The sequence below is a fragment of the Bubalus bubalis genome, chromosome 17 (genome assembly GCF_019923935.1).
Source record: "Bubalus bubalis isolate 160015118507 breed Murrah chromosome 17, NDDB_SH_1, whole genome shotgun sequence".
NCBI classification, from domain to species: Eukaryota; Metazoa; Chordata; class Mammalia; order Artiodactyla; family Bovidae; genus Bubalus; species Bubalus bubalis.
In genome coordinates this window covers 59128863-59154436 of record NC_059173.1, presented here as the reverse complement: position 1 = coordinate 59154436, position 25574 = coordinate 59128863, and the positions used below count along the sequence as shown (strand labels likewise).

Below are 25574 nucleotides of genomic sequence, written 5' to 3'. Positions count from 1 at the left end.
CCCTTTCTGATGACCAATGCCGGCTGCAGGCATTGCAGTTTTTAGTGCATCTCATTGATTTGCTGAGCATACTTCTCAGATGTTATGGTTTTGCTAGGATTCAGAAAGGTGTAGTGGATCAGACTGGCAGCAGAACACACCAAACAGTGGCCATGACCTTTTTTTGGTGCAAGTTTAGCTATAAGGGGCTTCCCTGGTGGCTCAGCTGGTAGAGAATCGCCTGCAATGCAAGAGACCTGGGTTCGATCCCTGAGCTGGGAAGATCCCCTGGAGAAGGAAATGGCTACCCACTCCAGTGTTCTGGCCTGGAGAATTTCATGGACTGTATAGTCCATGGGGTCGCAAAGAGTTGGACACAACTGAGCAACTTTCACTTGGCTTTGGGAAGTACTTTAGAGCTTCTTCTCTGTCCAGCCACTGAGCTGGTCTTCACTGGTTGTCGTATAAAATCTGCTTTTCATCACATGTCACAATCCAATCAAGAAATGGTTCATTATTGTTGCTTAGAATTGGAGAAGACAACACTTGAAAATCATGATTTTTTTTTTATTTTTGGTCAGCTCATGAGGCACCCACTTATTGAGCTTTTTCATCTTTCCAATTTGCTTCAAATGCTGTATGACCATAGAATGGTTGACATTGAGTTCTTTGGCAACTTCTTGTGTCGTTGTAAGAGGATTGGCTTCGACGATCTTCTTGATTGATCATTGTCAACTTCCAATGGCTGGCTACTACGCTCCTCATCTTCAAGGCCCTTGTTTTCTTTGCAAAACTTCTTGGAACACCACTGCACTGTATGTTGATTAGCAGTTCCCGGGCCAAATGCACTGTTGATGTTGCGAGTTGTCAATGCCACTTTACGACCCATTTTAAACTCAAAAAAGAAAATTGCTTGAATTCGCTTTTTGTCTAACATCGTTTCCCTAGTCTAAAATAAACAGCAAGTAATGTCACAACCAAAAAAAAAAAAACACATAAAGTGAGAAATGGGCATTAAAATGATGTATAATATAACCACATTTATTTAAGAAAGTATTCCGGGGGGCGGTCCTAGGATGGCGGAGGAATAGGATGGGGAGACCACTTTCTCCCCAACAAATTCATCAAAAGATCATTTGAATGCTGAGCAAATACCACAAGAATGTATTCCGGTATCAGATGCAAAGTTCAACAGTGCAAAACCACAGTTACTTCTGCTCCAACCTAATAACATGTGTCCAATTCCGTAGAAGGTATAACATAGGAGCAGAACTCTGAATGTAAGCTTTGGACTTCAGATGGTTATGATGTGTCAGTAGAGGTTCACCCTCTGTAACATATGTGCCAATCTGGTGCTGGATGTTGATAATGGCGGAGGCTATGCTTGTGTGGGGCAGGGGTATATGGGAAATCTATACATTAGTCTCTCTTTTGCTGTGAACAAAAAAACTGCTTTAAAAAATAATCTTTATAAAAAATAGTATATTCTTTATCTCCCTACCACTGAGAGTAAGCAGTTTTTTTAGGGTTTAATTGGCACACTGAACTCATATAGTAATTATAACAAACTGACAGCTCACGTTTTCCCTACTTCTTCCCTGAAGAAGAACATGCTTGCTAAATAAACAAATGAGATTTCATAATAATAAGTACCCTGATATTTTTTTTCTGAAGAAAACATCTCCAATTTTATAATAGAAATCAATAAAACAATTATTAACAGACTTATAGCCAGTAATTACTAAAAATGCTACTTTAGTATATACATTTATTCTTATTTAGAAAGCAACTTTGAAAATACATAGATTCTAACCCTAAAATATTTAGACTAAATAGTGTGTTTAGTGTCTAATTTTCAAAGAATCCCTGTTCAAATAATCTTGTATTTTTTAACTTACTGAATTTCAGTTTTGTGTGAGTTTACCTAAGTATTCAGATTTGGTAGACTCCTCTGAAGTTGAGGAAAAGGTACTCTGTGATTGTTTAATGGTAGATACAGAGTAAGTTTTTTAGGCAGAGTATATCATCCTTCAAGATTCTGTTTTTGCTTTTTCTCCCATTTCACTTAATTGTAGTGAATCTTGCCAATCAATATGGGTTTTTTACATAGTGTTTCTTTTACACTAACCTTATACAATAATAACTGTGGCCTTTGACTTATTCCCTTAATTGTACTTTCTTTGAGATTTGTGAGAAAGTTGAATACTGTTGTTCAGTCACTAAGTTCTGTCCAACCGTTTGCAACCCCATGGACTGCAGCACACCAGGCTCCTCTGTCCTTCACTTTCTCTCAGAACTTCCTCAAATTCATGTCCATTGAATCGGTGATGCTCTCTAACCATCTCATCCTCTGTCGTCCCCTTCTCTTCCCGCCTTCAGTCTTTCCCAACATCAGGGTCTTTTCCAGTGAGTCAGCTCTTCACATCAGGTGGCCAAAGTATTGGAGCTTCAGCTTCAGCATCAGTCCTTCCAATGAATTTTCAGAGTTGATTTCCTTTAGGATGGACTGGTTTGATCTCCTTGAAGTCCAGAGGGCTCTCAAGAATCAAGTCATCTCCAGCACCACAATTTGAAAGCATCAATTCTTAGGTGCTCAGCCTTCTTTATGGTCCAACTCGTACCTCTGTACATGACTACTGGCAAAAACCATAGCTTTGACTGTATGAACCTTTGTTGGCAAAGTGATGCCTCTGCTTTTTAGTATGGTTTCTAGGCTTGTCCTAGCTTTTCTTCCAAGGAGCAAGCATCTTTTAATTTCATGGCAGTCACTGTCTGCAGTGATTTTGGAGCCCAAGAAAGTAAAATCTGTCACTGCTTCTACTTTTTCCCCTTCTATTTGCCATGAAGTACCCTTTAAATGAATAGTCCTTTAAAAAAAAGATTGCATTTGGTTTCATTGTTCACTAAGTATTATACTCATTTTAGATATTGCTAACCACTTAATATGAAAGCTTTCTTTTGGGAATTACAATAAAGAGATATTACACATAAAACTTATGTAAAAAATGACTGAGTTGCCAGTAGTCTCAAAAGCTTATTTTTAGATCTTCAGACTAATTTTCCAAGTTGAGTTTTGTCATTTTTTAAAATTGGGAATTTCTTGAGGACATTCATGTTCTCTAGCTATTAAAATCATTATACTTTGGCTGCATTATTTATAAAATTGCTTTTATAGAATTTATCTTTCAGTTCAGTTCAGTCTCTCAGTCGTGTCCGACTCTTTGCGACCCCATGAATCGCAGCATGCCAGGCCTCCCTGTCCATCACAAACTCCTGGAGTTCACTCAGACTCAAGTCCATCCAGTCAGTGATGCCATCCAGCCATCTCATCCTCTGGCATCCCCTTCTCCTCCTGCTCCCAATCCCTCCCAGCATCAGAGTCTTTTCCAATGAGTCAGCTCTTCGAATGAGGTGGCCAAAGTACTGGAGTTTCAGCTTCAGCATCATTCCCTCTAAAGAAATCCCAGGGCTGATCTCCCTCAGAATGGACTGGTTGGATCTCCTTGCAGTCCAAGGGACTCTCAAGAGTCTTCTCCAATACCACAGTTCAAAAGCATCAATTCTTTGGCACTCAGCCTTCTTCACAGTCCAACTCTCACATCCATACATGACCACAGGAAAAACCATAGCCTTGACTAGACGAACCTTTGTTGGCCCAATAGACCTACTTTGAGACACATAAGAAATTATGAAATTTGTTGTAATTCTGTTAGGAATATTTTTGAGGATGTAGTCTACTGTATCACAAAGTGGCCTTTTTGTACAGATCCAGAGTAAAAATTTCCTCCAGATCTGAATTCAGGAAAAGTGTTTTGGTTCTTATTATGCATGCGTGCACACACTCACACAAGTTCCTCTACTGAAGAACTTTTCAACTTAAGAACTTTAATAGACATGAAAATCTGACTGTTGTAAGAGAGCAATGGGTAGGGGGAGAAGTTCATCAGCTCTGTTAATTACCAATATGTGGTATTAGCAGTTGATTTTTATAGTTAAAAATTCACACATATGACTAAATGGACTTAATGATAGCTCTTTGGACTATAATTAAGTAGAAGAACATCTGTACTGTCAGAACCAATAATGATACCCACTTTTTTTTGACTGCCAGGAACTGTGGAGCCAAATTTTGTGACCTACTTAATAACAATTCTATGTGTATTTCTGTGCCCTCATCTTTCCTTTCTGCCATTTAATAATTTTATGCCATATTTCTTATCAGCTGCCACAAATCTTTGATAGCTTCCACTAGCACAGGAACAGTATCTGTCTTAATCACCCTCATGCCTAAGTATGTGGCACATAGGTGCTCAGTTAATGTTTGTGCAATTTTTTTTTTTTTTCCTGCAATGGCCCTAGTATTTATTTTAAAGATAGCGGAGGGGCATCTGTTTTAGCTTTACTAAAGAAAAGAATTCTAGGCAGATTAGTTCTTAAACTGATTCCACCCTGGCAGCCCTACTTTCTGGTGTAAGCATATGATCCTGGAGAAGATGATGACTACAGGGAATATAATTTACCTCCTAGGAGAATCTAGGAGACTTGTAACTTACCTCTTATTCCTGGCCCAGTGGTGATAAGCTCAGGTTAAGTAGGATAAGAAAGGCACTTAGGGAGTAAGAACAGGCTGATGAATGAAGAGAAATCTCTGCCTGCCTTCACTTTTCAACTGTAGTATTTGGGAGATTGTGTCACATTTAAGATAATGAAAGGATAAAAATCAACTCAAAATTATCCTTAGCTAGTTTGTAAAATCTGGTTGTTAAACGTTAGCTTTAGCTTTATCCATTTAAAATTTTTGTCATTTCTCTGTGGAAGAATAATGAAAGGCATTGAGAGATGTTCCTGGCTGTAAAATACTTATTTTGAATGAAGAGTTGCCTTATGTTGAGAGAGAATTATCAAAGGCAAATATGGAATTCAAATTTAAAATTTCTGTTGACTAGGATCAGGATTATCAGTAGCATGAAATTACCATGACTCAGTGAACTCCATTTAACCTGAAGTCATAGTCATTTGAAACTTGTTATTCCCCCAGAGTCATATTGTACTTGCCATTGAACACAGAGTTCTCTAACCTTGGCTTATGGGGGCAAAAACCCAGTCTGTTTCATAATCTGCAGCCTGGGTTTTAAATATTGGATTTAAAGTGGGACAGAAGGATGCGACTTAAGCCAGAGGAAGGAACATGTTTCTGGATTGTCTTTGCCACATGCCGCTTTAATCGTAGGTTTGGAGTCTGTCAGATCAGAGTTGAATTCGTGGTACTGTTACTTCTTTATTTTGTGATACAGTGCATTTCCTCTGTCCTCCTGGAGCCTTTATTTATTTACTTTAAAAAATGAGAATCACAATACTTCTCTTGTTTGGGTGGTCATGAAGATTAAGATAAACGGTGTAAAAACATCTGCAGTGTATCAGATACTTAGTAAGTTTCTCAACATAAGTTTATGTCCTTCCATTCTCCTTTTTTCTCAAGTTTTATAATGGCTGCTTGCTTTATCCTTACTCACAGTAAGGATACTCCTTTCCAAGATTGCACAAGATTGAAAAATGCTAGATAAATGTGTCTTATATAAGGCTTCCCTTGTGGCTCAGCTGATAAAGAATCTGCCTGCAATGTGGGAGACCTGGGTTCGATCCCTGGGTTGGGAAGCTCCCCTGCTACCCACACCAGTATTCTGGCCTGGAGAATTTCATGGACTATATAGTCCTTGGGGTTGCAAAGAGTTGGACATGACTGAGCAACTTTCACACACACACACACGTGCTAGTAATGGAGAGTAGACAGGTTATCTTGGATTCAGCTCCTCACTGTCAGACCTAAACATGACATGTTGCTTTTTAAAAATTTAGTGTTGATATTTGGCATTTGTGTATCAATTGTCCAAAATTAGATAGAGCATATATTCCATGCCATCTTCTAGTTGTTTTGTTTTTGTTTAAACCTTAATGAAATTTCCATTGGCATTGAATTAAACATACAGAATAATCCTTTGAAACTACAGCATTATTTTGTGTGTTTTGTAAAAGAATGGTTTAACAGTTTTAATCTTTCTGATATGATCCAGTTAATAGCGTAAAATCTGTTGGAGCACACATTGAGCCATTGTGTCAAAATATTGGAGCTTTCTTTACTAACTAAGGTAATAGCTCACTAATGTGGATACTTCCTTTGATTTTGTATTTTGTTCTTGAAGCTTTTTGTGCTTATGACATTTATTTCGATTTATTTAAAAAATAAGCAAAGCTGACTTAATACTGATGACTCTGAATTCTGCTTCTTGGTCCTTATAAATCCTTTCTCTGGAAAACGTATTCTTTTGAATTAATACAGTATTATAGAGTAGGAGGGTATAAATGCCATTAAAAAATGTATTTATGTACATCTTAACTGCCATGACTTTTAGCCAAGCCAGTATTTTCAAAAAAGCTCTGTCTGTCCTGATTGCATAAATATTTTTGCAAACATTTCCACTGAGCAGTGAATGAAGCCCTGAAAGTCACTCTCGCCAATCTGAAGGCTCCTAGAACAGAGAATTTGAAAGCAGTATTTGACTTTTGGAAATGCACAGTGTGCTCCTCCTGGGAGGCGTTTGCTTTTAGGGCAGTTTGGCCAAACAATTGAACAGATTGCTTCTGTTTGAAATTCATAAAGCAAAAATGGAGTTAATCACAATTTTTGCTAGAACATACGTTAAGTTGACTCGCTAGGTCAAATGATTTAAAAATTACTCTATGAAAAAGTTATTTAAAACTTAAAACTTATTTTAAAAATCCTTTGGAAAGAAATTGATACCTTGATATATGGTATTAAGATAGCTTTTTACTTCTTTGTGGCCCAGCATAATAGACAATGCCTTTGGCTTAGAAGCTGGGAGTATTGAGTGTGACAGTTTGGATGATTTTGTGTGTATGAGCAGGTAATATATGGGCCCAGGCCTGTGTGTGGATCACTTATACATTCATATATGTAGGAGTACGTTTGGGTTGGAAGTGAAATGAAAAAAAACTGGAGTATTGACTTACCGTTAATAAAACTTTAGTGTTGATATAATTATATGGGTATCAGTTACCCATATTCATTCATCTTTTTCTACTTGTTGCTCCGTAATAACTGGGCATCATTCTTTTACAGGATAGTTTTGAAGCTAGCAATACTCTGTGGTCCAGATACTACAAGATGATACTGTGAGATGATGGGGGATCAGCTCATATTTTTCTGCCCAAGTCATGTTGAAAGACCGAACTTTGGCAGACTGGATAGATTTGGCTTCATACATCAATTTTGCCACTTCCTAGATTCCTAGTGCATAGGATAAGGATAGCGGTGTTTTTCTGTGGACTTCTGAGACAAGATAAAGTTTGCAAAGTGCTTATTTATGTTGCTTGTCATGGAGCAAACACTCAATTAATGCAAATTCTCTTTTGTGTTTTTAAAAAATAAGCAATATTTGGCAACTTAAAGATTTTGTGAGTATTTGAAGTAAAATACAAATTAATTTCCACTATCTTCTGTGGGGGGAGTAGTAGTGCTTTCTGCACCTTGTTAGAAATCTTGATAAAAGTATTGGATGTTGCATTTTAAAAGGTTCTCCTATTCTATATTTAGTTGTATAAACCATATAAGCAAATGTAGACATAGCTGATTATTGTTATTCAAAAGCTTTAACATTTTTATGGCAAACTTCTATAAAATAGAAGTTGCTGTATATAATTTATAAGTCATAATTTACAAATTAATTCAATTTTAGACAAATGAAGAGTTTCTATCATATAATCAACAGCCAGTTCTGGGGAAAATGACATTACTGTGACATGTTATTAAGATAAACTTAAAATCTCGTTAGATACCAGTATTGTCATGTTTCTAGAGGTTAATTGGCTTCATTCAGTTATAGATTATGAATGGTTCCACTTGAATAATCCACTGATCTATCAGGCAGAAAGACCAATAGTTCACGGAACTAATTGACCTTGTCAGTATAATAGAAACACTTACAGATAAAATTCTCTTTGCTAACAACATTGCAAATGAAAACCCCAGAAGAAATTGTTATGTCCTATAATGCTGTGATTCAGTTAGCAGACTGTGGATGGAGGTGGGTCATGGAGTGTGGAAGTCGGGGAGGTGAGGGGCATAAGGGATAGGAGGGAGAATTTTGGAGGAAAGCTAATCAGACAAAACATTAGAGAGAAACACACAGTTTCAGAATGATTTTAACCATCTTGAATCTCTAAAAACTGGTGTCTTTGAATTTCTGTAAATTAGTGTCTTTAAGTTTTTTTTTTTTCCACCCTTCGTCTGTATGTCTAGCTCCTTTTTTGTAGATCTGATAGTCATTATTGCAGTGAGTTCTGAGCAGGAAGAACACATCTTTGAGGAAGCACAGCTCTGTAACACAAGGATGAAACGTGTTTGCCACCCTACTGTCTTGCTTTATTTACATGTTTTACCAGCAACGTAAGGAGGATATTATCTGGGGCAGCATTATATCCTGGATTCTAAAATAACTCTGTTTATTGTTTGTTTGTTTTTTGGTACAGGTTTGGATTTGTGCCAGAGTGGGGGAAGGGAGCAATGTGGGGAAGAGATGCAGAATAAGAGAGAACACTCATTTCATGACAGATTTTGATGTTTTTGTTTTCTCTTTCTCTCTCGGGGGTGGGGATGGAGGAGAGTAATGATGAAGACCATGTATTTTATTAAAGAACCAAAGCAATATATCCATCTGTCTTAAAGAATGCAAGTGTTTTTCAAATGCTTTAAGAAACTTAGTGAACCAGTATCAGGCCTTGGTCTTTAAAGGGGAAAAAAACAAACAAAAAAAAGAACTTAGCTTAAAACTCATTTGGGGTAATAGGGATTTACAAAATCAGCCCTGAGAAACTGTGCAGCCGATATCAGCCTTCATTGTAATACTGTAGGAAAGTGATAACATTCCTGTCTCATTTCCCTTTTTTAAAGAGACATCTTTTTCATTATAAGAAAAAGACAAATTGTTAAATGGGCTTCAAAAATAGTAATAAAAAAAAGATTTATAATGGAAAGAGTTGATGGTATATTTCACCTAGAGTAAAAAAGACAATGTGTAATAAGGGATTTTGTGGTTTTACAGCTCAGTGCATGTGTTTGAAAGCTGTTCTCTCAGCAACGTGGGTGGCAGGTTATGCTACCATATAATGTATTGTAGTTGGCTCTCCACACTTGTCAGGGTTAGTGTTCAACCACTCGGAAAATTTTCCCATTGTTCTATCATGTGAACCAAGACTAGTGTTGAATTCCCAATAACTTAAAAAAAAAAAAAGAGTTTTAATTAGAAAGTTTGGAATTTGATTACATCTTATTGTTTTAATACAGGAATATATATATATATATATTTTAGTATTTTATCTAGTGTTGGAATTATTTTTCAGGAAGAAAATAGCAAATCAAATTCATGTTATTCTTTTTTTTTAATAGATTTTTACAGAAATTTGTATACTGAATCTTGCCCTTTTTTTCTGTCTTAACACTCTATTTCCATCTTAAGCATTTTGCTTTAGATGGACCATGGCTCTTGGCAGCTAGTGCATTTTTAGCAAATAATACTGTTTCTAGTAAGAGTTGCAGAGAGAAAAAAAAAAGCTTAGTGTGAGGTCCTTGTAAACTGAACCTTTGGAACATTACTTTATTTCTCTCCCCCCCTCTTTGTGCTGCTTCTCTATTTGTGTAATGGTTATAAATTACATCCTTTGAAAGGAAGAATGAAAAACAATTTTGTTTTGTTATTTTCGTAGTTGATTTTTTTTTCTTCTTTACCTGCTATTTTAAAGATACACAGAGAAATAAGCAATTATGGTATTGAAATTCCATTGTGCCAGCACCTCCAGAGCATAATCCAAAAAAAACAGAAAACCGCCTGCTGGGCTGTCTGCAGTATGCTTGTGTGAACATCAGTGTCTGCTGTTCACACATCATTTTTTTACTGAAAATTCCTCTCAGAATAAAGACTCTGTGTTTTCTGAGTGTAGTGAAACATTTGTTGGTCCTTATATTTTAAATTTGTGAGGAATTCTGTTTATGGGCTAAGTTGTCATAGATGTATATTACACGATTGTTTCTGGCACATCGGGAAGTAGAGAAAAGGCATGTATGTTTATGGGCTATAAAATAATGAAAAGCTTTAAATGAAATTATCAAGCAGTAAAGGTGAGAAATAACAAGCTTTTGTTGAAGGGATATATGGAGGATTGATTTAAATGTTGACTTTTGCCCTTCAAAATCTATTTTATTTATAAAGTAAAGTCTATCTTGGCGAGATGAATATACAAATATCATAAACATGTCCTGTACTTCAGGAAAAATTCAGATGTTTAGTATTCAAATACTTAAATATGGTGGCTTCTTGACAATATTGATTTAGTAAAATCTTTAAAATGACCTTACCTAATTGCTCTAATTAAGAAATATATTTGAAAATATATTTATGGGTCCTTAGATTAATTTTTTCACTTTTAATCTTATATACTTCATTTATTTTTATTCTTATTATGCTGCTGGTTTCTTATAGATAGCAGATTTACAGAATATAATCCAGAGTGTTGACAGCCTCAACCTTTCTTTCAGACTCATAAAATATCAAAAAGAGAAAGTATTTATGAAATAATAGGGAGCTTCAGGTTTAAATTTGGTGAAATGGAAGTTGATGTCCACAGTCTCCCATAAGGTTTTTTTTTCCTTAGAAACTTTCCATGTAAAAGTTAGTAAAGTTTTTGCTGAAACTGAATTTTTATCCATTTCAACTATTTTTCATCAAGAGAGAATTTCAGGTTGTTTTGCCTTTGAATTTCACTGAGTTTTCACCAGTTAAAATGCACTTTCACATTTTATAGCAATTGTATGAACCTTCTAATTATTGATTCTTCTGACTATTAAAATGAGATTACTGTCTGAAATCAGTTATCATGTTTAGTCCAGTAAGCAATGATGCTTGCATTCAGATCTCTCACATGTTCTCAATTTGCTACTTATTAGTTGTCTTAATCTTTCTTTCAGTCTTGTAGATGGAAGAGATTGTCATTTAAACAAGGTATATCTCAACATGCCTCCAAGAAAGCAGGGTAAGAGCACCCAAGCCCTTAACATGCTGGTTTCCTAGGGGCCTAAGACTCCTGAGCCTGCTGATTGCCAGAAGCCTAACTGCTCACAGAGCAGCCTGGCACACTGCCACTCCCCCACTGGGCTGTTTGTTGGTGCTTGTGAATAGAACAGAAATGTCTTTGCTTTCTCTACTCAGTTGTCGCAGATTGCAGTTTTAGGAAACAAGTTAACATTTTTCTTATGATAGTCATTCAGGCCAAGGTGAAGTCAAACTATATATCTAAGCAATAAGCACTAGAATTAGTTCAGTGCTTTTAAAAGTAACATAAAATAAAATTCATTACTTCTTACTCTATAATATTAATCTTGTAGACTCCACCTTAGCTATTCTAGACAGATGTTCTAGATTTGGGTAGACAGTTTTGAAAGTAAAGAGTGGTTCTTTTTTGTACTTTTGTTAACAGTATCTGTTACATATATGAGTTATTGGGCCAATGGAAATCACTGTTCTTGCAAAGTGTATGAGGGACTACTTCAGTTATTTTGAAAATCCTTTACTGAGAGTATTAGAGATGTTTGCATTGTAATTTTCAATGTACCTGGAGGTGTATATTGGGTTTTTACCTCTGCTTGGATCTGTAAGAAGAACTTCATTTGTTCCCAACATCATGCTCTACTTCTAGGCAGCGTAACTAATAGGAAACGATGAGTGTTGTGGGACTTGCACACACTTGAGTTACTTTCTTTTCCTCCAAATCCGCTTCAGAGTTCCATATCTCTTTAAAGCACATGTAGGGTTATACTTGAACTGCAAATAATTTATTCACTTGTACTCATCTCAGAATATATCATAGCCTCATTTTTTATTCCAGAGAGACATACTTCAAGACTACATTATTCTTTCGGTGATGTTCAGAGTTTGGGCAGGGAAATCACTTTCAAGTCCTGGCTTCATCCTTCACCAACTAGGTGACCCTCAGCAAATTATATAACCTCTGTATAAACTCCAAGTTCCTCAGCTATAAATCAGGCCTGTGGCGTTGGGATGATTAAATCAAAGATCAGTTAATTTCCTGACACATGGTAGAGGTCACTAAATGGTAGCTGTAGGGAGCAAAAAAGCCTTGGAAACAAGTAGTGTTCTCCTAGGCTGTAAAAGTGTGTGCTTCTGTGCCTTTCTATAAAATCTCATGAAACTAAGACCTTCAGTTACACATAGCTGTTGGATATGCATTTGTATATTTGAGTTGATAAACATACCAAGAGTGTGGGCTTTGGAGTTGTCTGCTTGGGTTTGGGTTCCTTCCTGTTTTGCCGCTTAACTCTGAACCTTGGAAAGTTAGTTTCTCTGGGCCTCAAATTTCTTGTGTATCAAATGAAGGTGAAATTAGTGTATCTCATATGGCTGTTGCAAAACTGGAATGACTCAGTACCTGTAAAACTCTTAAAACAATATTTGGCAAAGAGTAAGTGCTCCAAACATGTTAGTTGCTGTTAACTGTTATATTATCTCATAGAAGAGGAAAAATTGCAGAGCCAGAAAACTTGAATGGAGTCAGCCTTAATTAGTGATGTCTCTTTCATCCACTCCAAGATAATCCCCATTACTTTGCTTTCCAGTCCCCTTCAGAGCTCCACATCTCCTGAAAGTGTCTGTAGTATTATAATGCAATCAGAAGTCTACTTTTTAGTTATTAACTCCGTAGAATTGTGACATACTTGCAGGAAAAATGTTTACATGTCTCTTGATCAGAAAGTATTTGTTGAGTTTATCACCTTCTACTTATAGGTCTTGGGTTAGTTTTTTAAACAGTCCTTTTAAAGACAACTTGATTGTGAAAAGACTTTTTAAAGGCTTCATGGAGATTCTAAACATCTTTTTTCTTATTTAGTTACATATTTATTTACTGCTTTATTGAGATAGAATCGTATGTCAATTCTGTTGCCAAGTTGAGTGATGTACAGTGTGATGATTTGATACACATGTATTATTGTGAAATGATTACCCCCAGTAAAGTCAGTTAACACCCCCATGTCCTCACATAATTGCCATTTTCTGTGTGGGCAAGAACATTTAGGATCTGCTCTGTTAACAGCTTTGAACTATATATTAGTGTGGTTCATTATAGTCCCCATGCTGGACATTAAGTTCCCAGAAGTTGTTCATTTGACAGCTAGGAGTTTGTTCCTTTTAGCCAATATCTCCCCAGTTCCTTCAACTCCAGTCCCTGGCAGCCACCATTGTATTTCCTATTTCAATGGGTTTGGCATTTTTACATTCCACATGAGAACATACCGTATTTGTATTTCTCTGAACTATTTTTTTAGAAGGTAGTTGGGTCTCTGTGTATGCTTCTACTTCAATTGGATTTTCTTAAATAAGCAATTATTCACTTAGAGGTTAAGTCATTTATATGAAAAGTATTTTATAGTGATTCTTTGGTATCTTAAATTACTGATCCCCCCATCTCTTTTCCAGTGGTTTGTAATCCAGCCGTAAGCCTTCAAACTGCCTGTCTCCTTAGATACAATTCTGCCATGTATACTTAAAGGCTATCTTTAACCTTTCCTTGTTTTGAGTATTTGTTTACTATCAAGATTTATGGTTTTAAAATGACAATATATGTTTTAAATTTGCTATACCTTAAAAATTACTCACATATGTGAAAAGTCTAAATTTGTATGCTAGATGTACAAACACAAGGTTTTAACATACCTACCATGCATACAAATTCTGTTTCTCAGTTTTGTTCTAGGATAAAAGATAAACTGATGTAAAATATAAATGAAATGTATGTTTATTTTAGAGCTCATTTAATAGAAAATCATAATTTGCTTGGAAGCTCAACGACTGGGAAAAAGCTGAGCCTCGTATGGCAGGAGAAGCCCTGCACCTGTGCAGGCGTTGCTGCAGTTGTTTCTCGTGTGCTTGGCCTCCCGCCTCCCCCGAGTCAGTAAAGCACCACACACAGTTCATGTGTATATGTAACTTACTTAATGTAAGAAAAAGAACTTAATGCGCATCCCAAAGCTAAAGTACACCTCTTCCCATCCCTGTCATAATCCTTTTCATATCTTTTAGAGGTAATCACTGTCATAACCTTTTATGATAATTTCTTTGGTTTTTTAAAAAATAGTTTTCCCATCTTTGCCTGCATCCCCTAAGCAATAGATTCGTGTCTGTTTTTGATCTTTTAACTGGTTTATTTGGTACTGTCAGATTTCTCCCTTCCCCCTCTTTTTTTTTTTTTTTTTTTTTGCCAACTTAATCAGTCTTATTCTTTAATTTTCAGTTATCCTGCAAACTGTCTTAAGTTTTATTTTTTAAATTTAAGTTTATTTTTGCTACTGTAAAATATGTGTGTAAGTTAAAAGTCTGAAAGGACCACGGCAGCACTTACAAGAACAGCACTTCTCTCTCTACCCGACACCTTCATCCTACTCCTCAGGAATACGTCTCTTATTCTGAGTTATTTTAGCAATTTGGGGGAGTTCTTTTTGGTATTTGCTTTCATATTTCTAAATGGCATATGTGCAGGTCTACATAATGTGTGTACATATCTATAAAGACACGATCTAATGATGTCTTGTGCTCTGCTCAGTTGCTCAGTCGTGTCCGGACTCTGCAAGCCCATGGACTGTAGCCCTCCAGGTTCCTCTGTCCATGGAAATTTTCAGGCAAGAATACTAGAGTGGGTTGCCATGTCCTCCTCCAGGGGATCTTCCTGACCCAGGAATCAAACTTGCATCTCTTGTGTCTCTTGCATTGGCAGGCAGGTTCCTACTATGAAATATTAGGATTCAGCCCTGTAAACGTATTTCTTCTCTCAAAAACTTCTCTTTATTTTCCTAGTGTAGCTTTTCTTGCTATTTACTAAATAATTATACACGTTTTCACTGTCATGACCACATTAGTCAAAATAAATCATTATTTTTGTAGAATTAATGATTGCCTCATTTTTTCCCCTGAATTTTAAAAATGTTATCAGCTATTGATATATCCCTAAGTTCTCTGACAGATCTTTTGAAAACTTCTGGAAACAGTCATACATCTTCTCCCAGTTTCACATTTTTTCTCATGTAAGCATCCCCCTGTACCTTCAGCCTGGCTACTGTGTCCATGTGCCGGTCAGTGGACGTTCATTCAGAGAAGCAGAGCACTGGAGTATGCTTGTGTGTGTGTGTGTGTTTGAGGGCTGGTATTGTATAGAATAGTTTTGTTTGAAGGATTTTGTCTTACACAAGTAAGAGTTGGTTAAATAAATTCTGCAAGGCTGTTGCTTTCACATCTGAATGCTAGAGCTTGAAATCCACAGGGCAGGAAGTCAGAAGTGAAGATGGTAAAGTGGTGAAGGGCAAGGGCAAGCTGGAACCCATACACCAAATCGAGGAACTGAGATCCACGTCAGTTCTCACTGCCTCTCACCTGTGATGTCAGTGTGCTGTGGAAGGAGTGATGCCCTTTGTCATGGAGCAGACACACATTCATCATGGGAGGCAGAGAACCCACAGGAAGATTCAGGGGAAGATGGAGCAGTTGTAGGCCTGGCTGCTGAGCCATGACAGCGGGGTGTGTCAGCATGTAGCGACAACTTATGTGGGCCCCTAGTTTGATGATCTACAAAACCTGTAGACTCACCTACCTCCAAATGCAGAATGGCTGCTGCTTCACTCCTGCTGTCGAAACCTTGCATGAAAATCTCTCTCATGTCTCACCTAATCAGAAACATGCCAGGAAGGGAATTCCAGAAAATGCAGTTTAAGTTAGCACAGCTGGCATGTTAGAGAGCCACTGTGGTGGCCTTGAGACCGTTTCTCTTAGATCTCTGACTGATGGCCCCAGCTGCTGCTTTTTGGTATCCAGCACCCCATCAATGCCCCAGAGTGAGCACAGCAGGGGTACTGAGTGAGGCTCACTCCTGGGTACTCTGGAGTCCTCTGACAGGCAGCCATGGCGTAAGGACTCCTGGACAGCCGTGCCAGACTTTCAGTAGAACTGCACGGCAGAATCACACGTCCACCCCACCCTCCTCTTTCCCCCATCTCCTTCTCCTGGGCTCAGACCTGCACTGCTGTCTAACAGCTCTTCCAGCCTTCCCTGGCTCCCTCTCCACTTTCGGTCACAGATGTTTCCTTTAATAAATTTCTTGTATATCTGTTTATGTCTTGGTGTCTGTTCAGAGGACTTGGACAAACAACTATCTTCTTAAGACATCCTTTCAACACCATCTTGGGAATTTCCTTCATCTTTTTTGGTAGATTCCTTGTTCCTTTGGTCCCAGGTCTTCATTTTTCTTAACTTTCTTCCTCTTTTGGTGAAATGTATCCTCCATATGGGAGGTAAAACTGTTGAAACCTTGCATGACTGAAAACTTTATTTTAATCTCACCCTCGAGGGATGATTTGGCTGGGTATGGAATTCTTGTTTGGAAATAATTTTTCATCAGAATTTTAAGCACATTCTCCATTGCCTCATAGTTTTCTGTATAAATGTTGAGAAATACAATGCCACTTTTGATTTCTGATGCTTTGCCTGTGACCTGTTTTTCTCTGTAGAGGCTTTTAAAATTGCTGTACCTTTGATGTTCAGAAATTTTATGATGGTTCCACCATGGTGTGTGTGTGTGTTTCCTTCATCTTACTGAGCATTTGTGGTTCGCACCAGTGTGGAAATACCTGTCCTTTATTTCTGGGAAGTGCTCTTACGTTCCTTCATATTTTTCCTCTGTTTTCTCTGTTCTCTCTTTCTGAATTCACATTTGTTAGCAGCGATTCTTCCTGCATTGAGACACTGATTTTCTTATTGTCTTTCTCTTTTGTTTTCTCAAATTCCAAGCAGTTCATTTAATTTTGTATAATTAAATGTGTGTGTGTGTGTGTGAGTTGCTAAGTCGTGTCTGACTCTTTGCGACTCCGTGGACTGTAGCCTTCCAGGCTCCTGTGTTCGTGGGATTTCCGAGGCAAGAGTACTGGAGTGGGTTGCCTTTTTCTTTTCCAGGGGATCCTCCAGAACCAGGGATCAAACCTGGGTCTCCTGCATTGCAAGCAGATTCTTTACTGTCTGAGCCACCATGGAAGCCCTGTATGTGTATATATATATACACACTCACATACATATACACATACATATATACATATATATATATACACACATGTGTGTGTGTGTGCACATGTGCATACATGCAAAGAACTGATTCATTGAAAAAGATCCTGATGCTGGAAAGATTGAGGCCAAGAAGAGAAGGGAGTGACAGAAGATGAGATGGTTGGATGGCATTACTGACTTAGTGGACACCAGTTTGAGCAAACTCAGGGAGATGGTAAAGGATGGGGAAGCCTGGTGTGCTGCAGTTTGTGGGGTCGCAAAGAGTTGGACACTACTGAGAGACCAAACAACAGTGTATATGTATATTTCTAAGACCTATTTTTGCTTCTTGGTCTTTTTTATAAAATAGCATTCTATTCTTGTGTTAAGGATGCTTTCCTTTATGAAGCTGAAGATATTAATAAAGGTTTGCTTTGTTTTTAAATTTCTTGTCCTCTATTGCTTCTCTTCAGATTTCCTTTCTTGTTTTTGCTTTTTTTCAATTTTGCTTTTTGTTTTTATTTTCTTCCTTTTTTTTTTATATGCATGGAGAGCCTTGGGTATTTTTTCATAGCCTAGGTGTGAGGCACAAATTAGCAGTTGGGGAGCAATTTGCTGCTCGTGATGGAATTTGATGCTTACCAGGCCTTACAGCAATGTGGTCAGGCTGGCACCCTCATCTCTTTGCACACAGGCCACCTTCTCAGTGAGGCCTGTTGGGACCACCTTATTTAAAACTGCACACACCTGCCCTCTGGTGCTTCTGATCCTTCTTTTACTGCTCTGTATTTTCCCCAAAGCTTTTTTCCCCTCAGAGCACTTTTATTACCTAATATATTATATAATACCTTATTTATTATATTTGTTATTCATTTTCTGTCTTCCCTCAGTAGGAGTATTGGCTCCACAAGAGTGGAGATTTTGTTATTATTTTTATTTTCACTGATATCTTGCAACCATCTGGAATAGTGCCTAGCACAAAATAGGCATTCAATAAATATTTATTAAATTGGGGACACTCACATCACTTGTGTGTACCTCTCATTTTATGAATTTGTTCTTTTTTTACTTTTCTCTTTTTCTTATGGTCTTATTTTTTTTCCAGAAAATAGTAATTCATTCTCTGGCCTAGAGGCGAAGGGTGGAGGATAGGAGGTGGGATGTGGAAGGGGCTCCAGGGTGATCTGCCTGGGATTCAGCAGCCCTGTAGCTGAGCAAGATGAAGAGAGCTGAGGTTCACTGTTAAATGTCTAGATGTTTACTCCATTAAAAAATATATATATATATGCTGCCATCTTGTCTTGTTTTACCTCAATCTAGATCCTCCCTTCATTAACCTGTACAGATAATATGAACTTTTAGTTTTCTATGGGAGTAGAAAAGGGAGGGTCACCTGCCTTTGAGCTGGGGACTGGTGAGAATCTTGACATCAAACTGTTTCCTCATTGGATAACTTGTTTCCCTGTTTGCATATTTGTTTATTTTTAACCTAACCTGACCCTCCTACCTTCAGAACTACCTGGTGCTTTCACTTTCAGGGATGTTAGGGTGCAGTGCACCGTGCTTCTTCTTGACTTCTCCATCCTGCCTGCTTTTGGGGATTTATACATTTTCAAATTCTTTAGCTGTCATTTTTGTTGGTGTCTGGGAGTCTATTATTTCCTAAACTATTTTGCAAAGCATTTATAAATTATATTCATCAAAATGGTATGGGCATGAGAAATAATGGATGATTAGATATAACTCCTGAACATAAATAAATTTCCAATAAATTGATAATTTCCTTTTACTACACCAGTCACAGTTTCCAGTAATCCAGGACACAGTCAAGTCCACACTTTGTTGACTGATGAACAGATTCTACTAGATTTGAGCAGTAGTATGATGGCATTTAAATATCCTCTTTGGAAAGTTACAAGTACTTTGTATATGTGTTTGTGTACTTGTGTGTTTTCTTGTATCAGGAGAGATGTGAAAAAAGATATAAACCTAATTGGAATCTACAGTTAGCATTTAAGGAATAGAGTGTGGGGATTGAAAAGTAGAGGGCCATAAGTTGAGAATAGTTGTTCACATTAACCATGAGTGCTAGGGTTTTGAAAATGAAACAAAATCTTGGTAAAAGGTTGTGTAGTTAGTGGACTTTAGACTTAAAGAAGAATTAGAGTTAGGGGGGCCAGGCTCTCATGTGACAGACTGGATGTTCTTGTATTATTCTTATATTTAAAAATAAAAAAAGAATTCACTAAACTAGAGCATATCCAAGACACTTGACCCATTGTAGATGACATATAGTCAATGTCCCTTTGCCCTCCCCGATCTTTGGAATACTTTCAGAGTCAGTTTCCTGCACAGTGTAAATTTGCTTTTGCCCTACTGCAGGTTATATGGCTAAAATGTGGGTCAAGGGCCATTCACCATGAGGCAGAGGAGATAAGCAGAGACTAGATCATGCTTACAGTGTTAAGGATCATGGATTTATTCTTAACTATAATGAGAAACTAATGAAAGGTGTTTCAGGTTTACATTTTTGTCTGATGACTCTGCTGCTAATCTGAGCTTAGACTGGAGGAGAACAGAAGCAGCTGTGGTAAAATTGGTTGAGACATCACGAGAAACAGTCCTGGGCAGCAGGTATTGCTGATTACCAATGCCACATGCCCCCATCTCCTTTCCTTGCCCAGAGAGACCACTTCCCACAGTAAAGACAGAAAACGCCTGGTACTCCATTTCCAGCTTCCCTTGCAATTAGTGCAGAGAGGCATGTGATCCAGAAATGGCCAATGGGAAATCTGATAGCTTCAGGAAAACATTTTCCTCTATAATTAAAACAGGAGAAAGCCTTTTTGGACATTTGGTGTGTGAGAACATGATGCTCGCAGCTGCTGCAGAGATCATAGACAACAGAGTATGTAAGACAGAGCAGAAAGGTCTGGGCCTTTTTTTTTTTTTTTAACTTTTAATTTTTACATGGATACAAAAAGTCCACATACTGTGTGAAAGGCTCATTGAGTTTTCATGAATTAAAGAAATCTATATAATCAGCAACCAATAAAAATCCAGAAACCCTCCTTATGCTTTCTTATGCGCTCCACTCTCAAGGCTAATCATTATTCTGACAATATGGATTACTTTCACTTGGATTTTTTAAAAATCTGTTTTGTTTTTGTTTTTATCTTTCAGTGTTTTGCATTAGGAGATGGCATCATATTTTCTATATACTCTTTTGGGTCTGGCTTGCTTTTACTTGGGTTTCCCTGGTAGCTCAGATGGTTAACACTCCGCCTGTAGTGCAGGAGACCCGGGTTTGATCCCTGGGTTGGAAAGATCCCCTGGAGGAGGGAATGGCTACCCATTCCAGTATTTTTGCCTGGAGAATCCCATGGACAGAGGAGGCAAATGCGACTGAGTGAATAACTTTGTTTGTTTGTTTTATTCAGCATGTTTGTAAGAGTCATCTGTCACTTGGATAGATATAGATTGTTCATTTTCATTCCTGTAGAACATTATGTTTTGTGAATATACTCCAACTTATTCATTTGACTGTTGGTATCTATTTGGGTGGTTTGGCTAGCTAGGGCTCCTGTGAATATTTTCATATACACACTGTTGAATATATGTATGCATTTCTGTTGGGTATATATCTCTTTGATTTGTAGTAGTTCTTTAAATAGTTAAGATAGGATTCCTTTTCTACACATAGGCATAGGCATATTTCCCAATCTGTGACTTGTTTTCTCCACGCTCTTAGTTATGTCTTTTGATGAACAGAAGTTCTTAATTCTGAAATAGTTGACCACTATTTGTTGATTGATGCTTTTTGTGTCCTGTTTAAGAAAATTGTACCTAATCCAGAGTTACAAAGATATTTTATTTTCTTTTGGAAGCTTTAGTTTCTGACTTTGACATTTAAATTCAAATTCATCTGAAACTGATTTTTTGTTTATGGTGAGAAGTGAAGAAATCAAGATTATTATTTTTCCCTCAAAATGGAAATCCAGTTCATCCAGCATCATTGCTTAAAGAAACTTATATAAATAACAAACCTATAGATAACAAAAATATACATAGTTTTGTGATGGATTTTAAACCTTCTATTTGTTCTTTTTGTTTATCTTTTCCCTACTGCACCAGTGAGTGTCATCTTTGACAAAAATCAGATGTCTTGTAAATTTGTGGGTTTGTTCCTAAACTCTGATCTCTTGGTTTGTTAGTCTGTCTTTGCACGAATTCTGTACTGTTGCGGTTATAACTTATGTTGACCTTATATCCAGTGGCCTTGCTAATTAAACTTTCTTATTAATTCTAATAATTTATAGGTTCTTTCTTAATTTTCTAGATGTACAGTCATATAGTTTAGAAGTAATATTATTTTTTCTTCCCTTCCAATCCTATTCATCTTCTCCCTTTCCTTCTGTCCCTCTCTCCTCTGTCCCCTTCCATTTTCCTTGCATTATTGTACTGTTTATGACCTCCAGTACAGTGTTAAATAGAAGGGGTCATAGTGGATGACTGTCTTTTTATAATCTCTTTAGAAAAGATTTTAATATTTCTCCATTCTATATGATGAGGGTAGGTTGTTTGTTTGAAAAGATGCCCTTTCATATTAAAGAGACTGTATTCTGTTCCTATTTGCTGAAAGTTAAAGTCATAAATGGGTGTTGAATTTGTCAAATACCTTTTTTTGGTCTGAAAATGATTATGTGAGTATCTCTCTTTTTTCTATTCAGTTCAGTTCAGTCGTTCAGTCGTGTCTGACTCTTTGCGACCCCATGAATCTCAGCATGCCAGACCTCCCTGTCCATCACCAACTCCCAGAGTTCACCCAAATTCATGCCCATGGAGTCGGTGATGCCATCCAGCCATCTCACACTCTGTTGTCCCCTTCTCCTCCTGCCTCCAATCCCTCCCAGCATCAGAGTCTTTTCTAAGAGTCAACTTTTTGCATGAGGTGGCCAAAGTACTGGAGTTTCAGCTTCAGCATCATTCCCTCTAAAGAAATCCCAGGGTTGATCTCCCTCAGAATGGACTGGTTGGATCTCCTTGCAGTCCAAGGGACTCTCGAGTCTTCTCCAACACCACAGTTCAAAAGCATCAATTCTTGGGCACTCAGCTTTCTTCACAGTCCAACTCTCACATCCATACATGACCACTGGAACAACTGTAGCCTTGACTAGAGACCTTTGTTAGCAAAGTAATGTCTCTGCTTTTTAATATGCTATCTAGGTTGGTCATAACTTTCCTTAATAAAAGTGAATTACATTGATTAATTTTTAAGTGATAATCTAATCTTGTGTACCTGTGCTAAACTCCACTTAGTTGGACTTGTTACTCTTTTGTTTTAGATTTTCCTATGTTTCATAAGAAAAAGTGGTCTTTAATTTTTTTTTCTTAAGAGAGGGATATTTTTTAAATGTTTTTATGAGGCCAGAACAACTTGCTGGAACCAAAGTTGTTCTGGCCTCATAAAAATTTTTTTAAAATATCCCTCCCTTTTCTATTCTCTAAGCATTTGTGCAGAGTTGATACCATTTCTTTGTTAAATATTTGGAAGAATTGAATGGTAATGCCATCTGGACCTGAAGTTTTGCAATGGGTTTTTAAATTACAAGGCAGTTTTTAAAATAGATATAGTTCTATTCAGATTTTCTATGTCTTCTTTTTGTTATTTTTGATAAGTTGTATTTTTCAAGGAGCCTGTCAAATTTGTCTTCTGATATGTGAATATATATTATATATATATATAAAATATATATAAAATCTGTTGAGTCAATCTGATAAATTCTTAATTTCAGATATTTTATTTTCAGCTCTGCCATTTCTATTTTAAAAGTATATTCTAATTCTCAGATGAAATTATCATTTCATTTATTTATCTTTCCCTCTTCTTAGCTTGGTTAATAATAGTAATGGTTTTTTGATTGATTGCTAGGCTAGACTCTAGATCTGTGCTGTTCAGCCACATGTGGCTTTCGGCTAATCTTAATTGAGATATGTATGGTATAAGTGTAAAATGTCAGATTTTAGCGATTTGGTACAAAAAAAATGTAAAATAGCTCAGTAACTTTACATAGATCACATGTTGAAATGATACTAAAATGAAATTAATTTGACCTGTTTCTTTGTGCTGTTGTAAATAACTTCACAATGTGGCAGATGTTTTGAGGGAAAATAGGCTGTGTGCCTAAAGATCTTGAGGTTTCTAAGTATGTCTTTTCTGAAAGACCGCACTAGTCATAGTTCCATGTGTTTCTAGAAGCACCTCTGGGCAAAACCATGAATTGTAACATCTCACCTTGTCCTAGAATCGACAAACACCCCCATGCTTTAAGTGAGTACAGAAAGACAAGTTACCTCCCTGAGGTTCTCCCCTCCCCAGACTGTGGCCTCCTATAGTCCTCTTTGTTTTAGCGGTTCTCTGACAACTCTAAAATGATGATTTAAAGAGATGCTGGATCATCAAAAAAGCAAGAGAGTTCCAGAAAAACATCTATTTCTGCTTTATTGACTAAACCAAAGCCTTTGACTGTGTGGATCACAATAAACTCTGGAAAATTCTGAAAGAGATGGGCATACCAGACCACCTGATCTGCCTCTTGAGAAACCTGTATGCAGGTCAGGAAGCAACAGTTAGAACTGGACATGGAACAACAGACTGGTTCCAAATAGGAAAAGGAGTACGTCAAAGGTATATATTGTCACCCTGCTTATTTAACTTATATGCAGAGTACATCATGAGAAACGCTGGGCTGGAGGAAGCACAAGCTGGAATCAAGATAGCCGGGAGAAATATCAATAACCTTAGATACGCAGATGACACCACCCTTATGGCAGAAAGTGAAGAAGAACTAAAGAGCCTCTTGATGAAAGTGAAAGAGGAGAGTTAAAAAGTTGGCTTAAAGCTCAACATTCAGAAAACGAAGATCATGTGATCCGGTCCCATCACTTCATGGGAAGTAGATGGGGAAACAGTGGAAACAGTGGCTGAGTTTATTTTTCTGGGCTCCCAAATCACTGCAGATGGTGACTGCAGCCATGAAATTAAAAGACGCTTACTCTTTGGAAGGAAAGTGATGACCAACCTAGGCAGCATATTAAAAAGCAGAGACATTACTTTGTCAACAAAAGTCCATCTAGTCAAGGCTATGGTTTTTCCAGCAGTCATGTATGGATGTGAGAGTTGGACTATAAAGAAAGCTGAGTGCTGAAGAATTGATGCTTTTGAACTGTGGTGTTGGAGAAGGCTCTTGAGAGTCCCTTGGACTGCAAGGAGATCCAACCAGTTCATTCTAAAGGAGATCAGTCCTGGGTGTTCATTGGAAGGACTGATGCTGAAGCTGAAACTCCCAATACTTTGGCCACCTGATGCGAAACGCTGATTCATTTGAAGAGACCCTGATGCTGGGAAGGATTGAGGGCAGGAGGAGAAGGGGACGACAGAGGATGAAATGGTTGGATGGCATCACCGACACAATGGACATGAGTTTGGGTGAACTCCGGGAGTTGGTGATGGACAGGGAGGCCTGGCATGCTGTGGTTCATGTGGGTCACAAAGAGTCGGACACGACTGAGTAACTGAAATGAACTGAACTGAATTGTCTGATAATGAAAAGAAGAAAAAAAATTCTCCTTGTGATGAGAACTCTTACGACCTACTCTCTTAACAACTTTCCCAAGTATTGTTTAGCAGTGTTAGCTATAGTCATCATGGTGTACATTGCATCCCTAGTACTTACCTCATCGGTTTTTCTTTTCAGTGATACTTAAGTCTGGCTAACTTGTTCTTGTCCTCCAGAGATTTTCTGCAATTTCTTAACATTTCTTCACCATTTTGGGCTTTTGATGAAATTATTGTTTTTGACATTCACTTCAAATTTAATTCAGAATTGTTCCTGTAGATTAGTAGAACAGTCTGTCTAGTTCTTATCTTTGTTATGCCTCTTTTTTATTTCAAACAGGTAACTTTAAGATCACACCGTTAAAAACTATATAAGCTTGACTCTCCAGGAACTCTTTCTGGAGGAATGTCTCTATATAAAAACTCTTGCCGACTTACAAGTCCAGAATTAATGTCTTGACCCTCTGTAGCAGAGTGACTGATTTTGACCTCAGGGTGACTTTCTTAGGTGGGGTCACCTTCTTCACTAGGGTCAAAGAGCTTGCTTTCCATAGTGAGCTCTTTTAGTTGGCTTCTGTCTTTCTTGTTAAGCTGCCTTTGTGGTATCCTTACTTTCAACAAATTTGGAACTTCTGAAGTTTCTTTTGTATCCTATTAGACTTTCTTTCTCTACAAGTAGGTCATCATTGCAGTTAACTGGTTGTATTCCTTCCGAAGTGGAAGGATGGTTAAAATGCCAGAATCTGCTGCTTCATGTATAACAGTTCTCATATTGAGAGTCTGTAGAATTTTATCAACTCACAGCTATG

General features: G+C 37.4%; 1 protein-coding gene across 4 annotated transcripts in view; it reads left to right on the top strand.

Moving 5' to 3' along the window:
* Positions 1–25574, top strand: part of ANAPC10 (anaphase promoting complex subunit 10) — an 86064-nt gene that overhangs the window by 53920 nt on the left and 6570 nt on the right. The window contains exon 5 of one of the 4 annotated variants that reach the window (XM_044930472.2): positions 11018–11082. The exons of the other annotated variants lie outside the window; for them this stretch is intronic. Coding sequence (XP_044786407.2) covers positions 11018–11082 — 65 coding nt within the window. The remainder of the gene's footprint in view (positions 1–11017; positions 11083–25574) is intronic. 4 annotated transcript variants of the gene reach the window in all.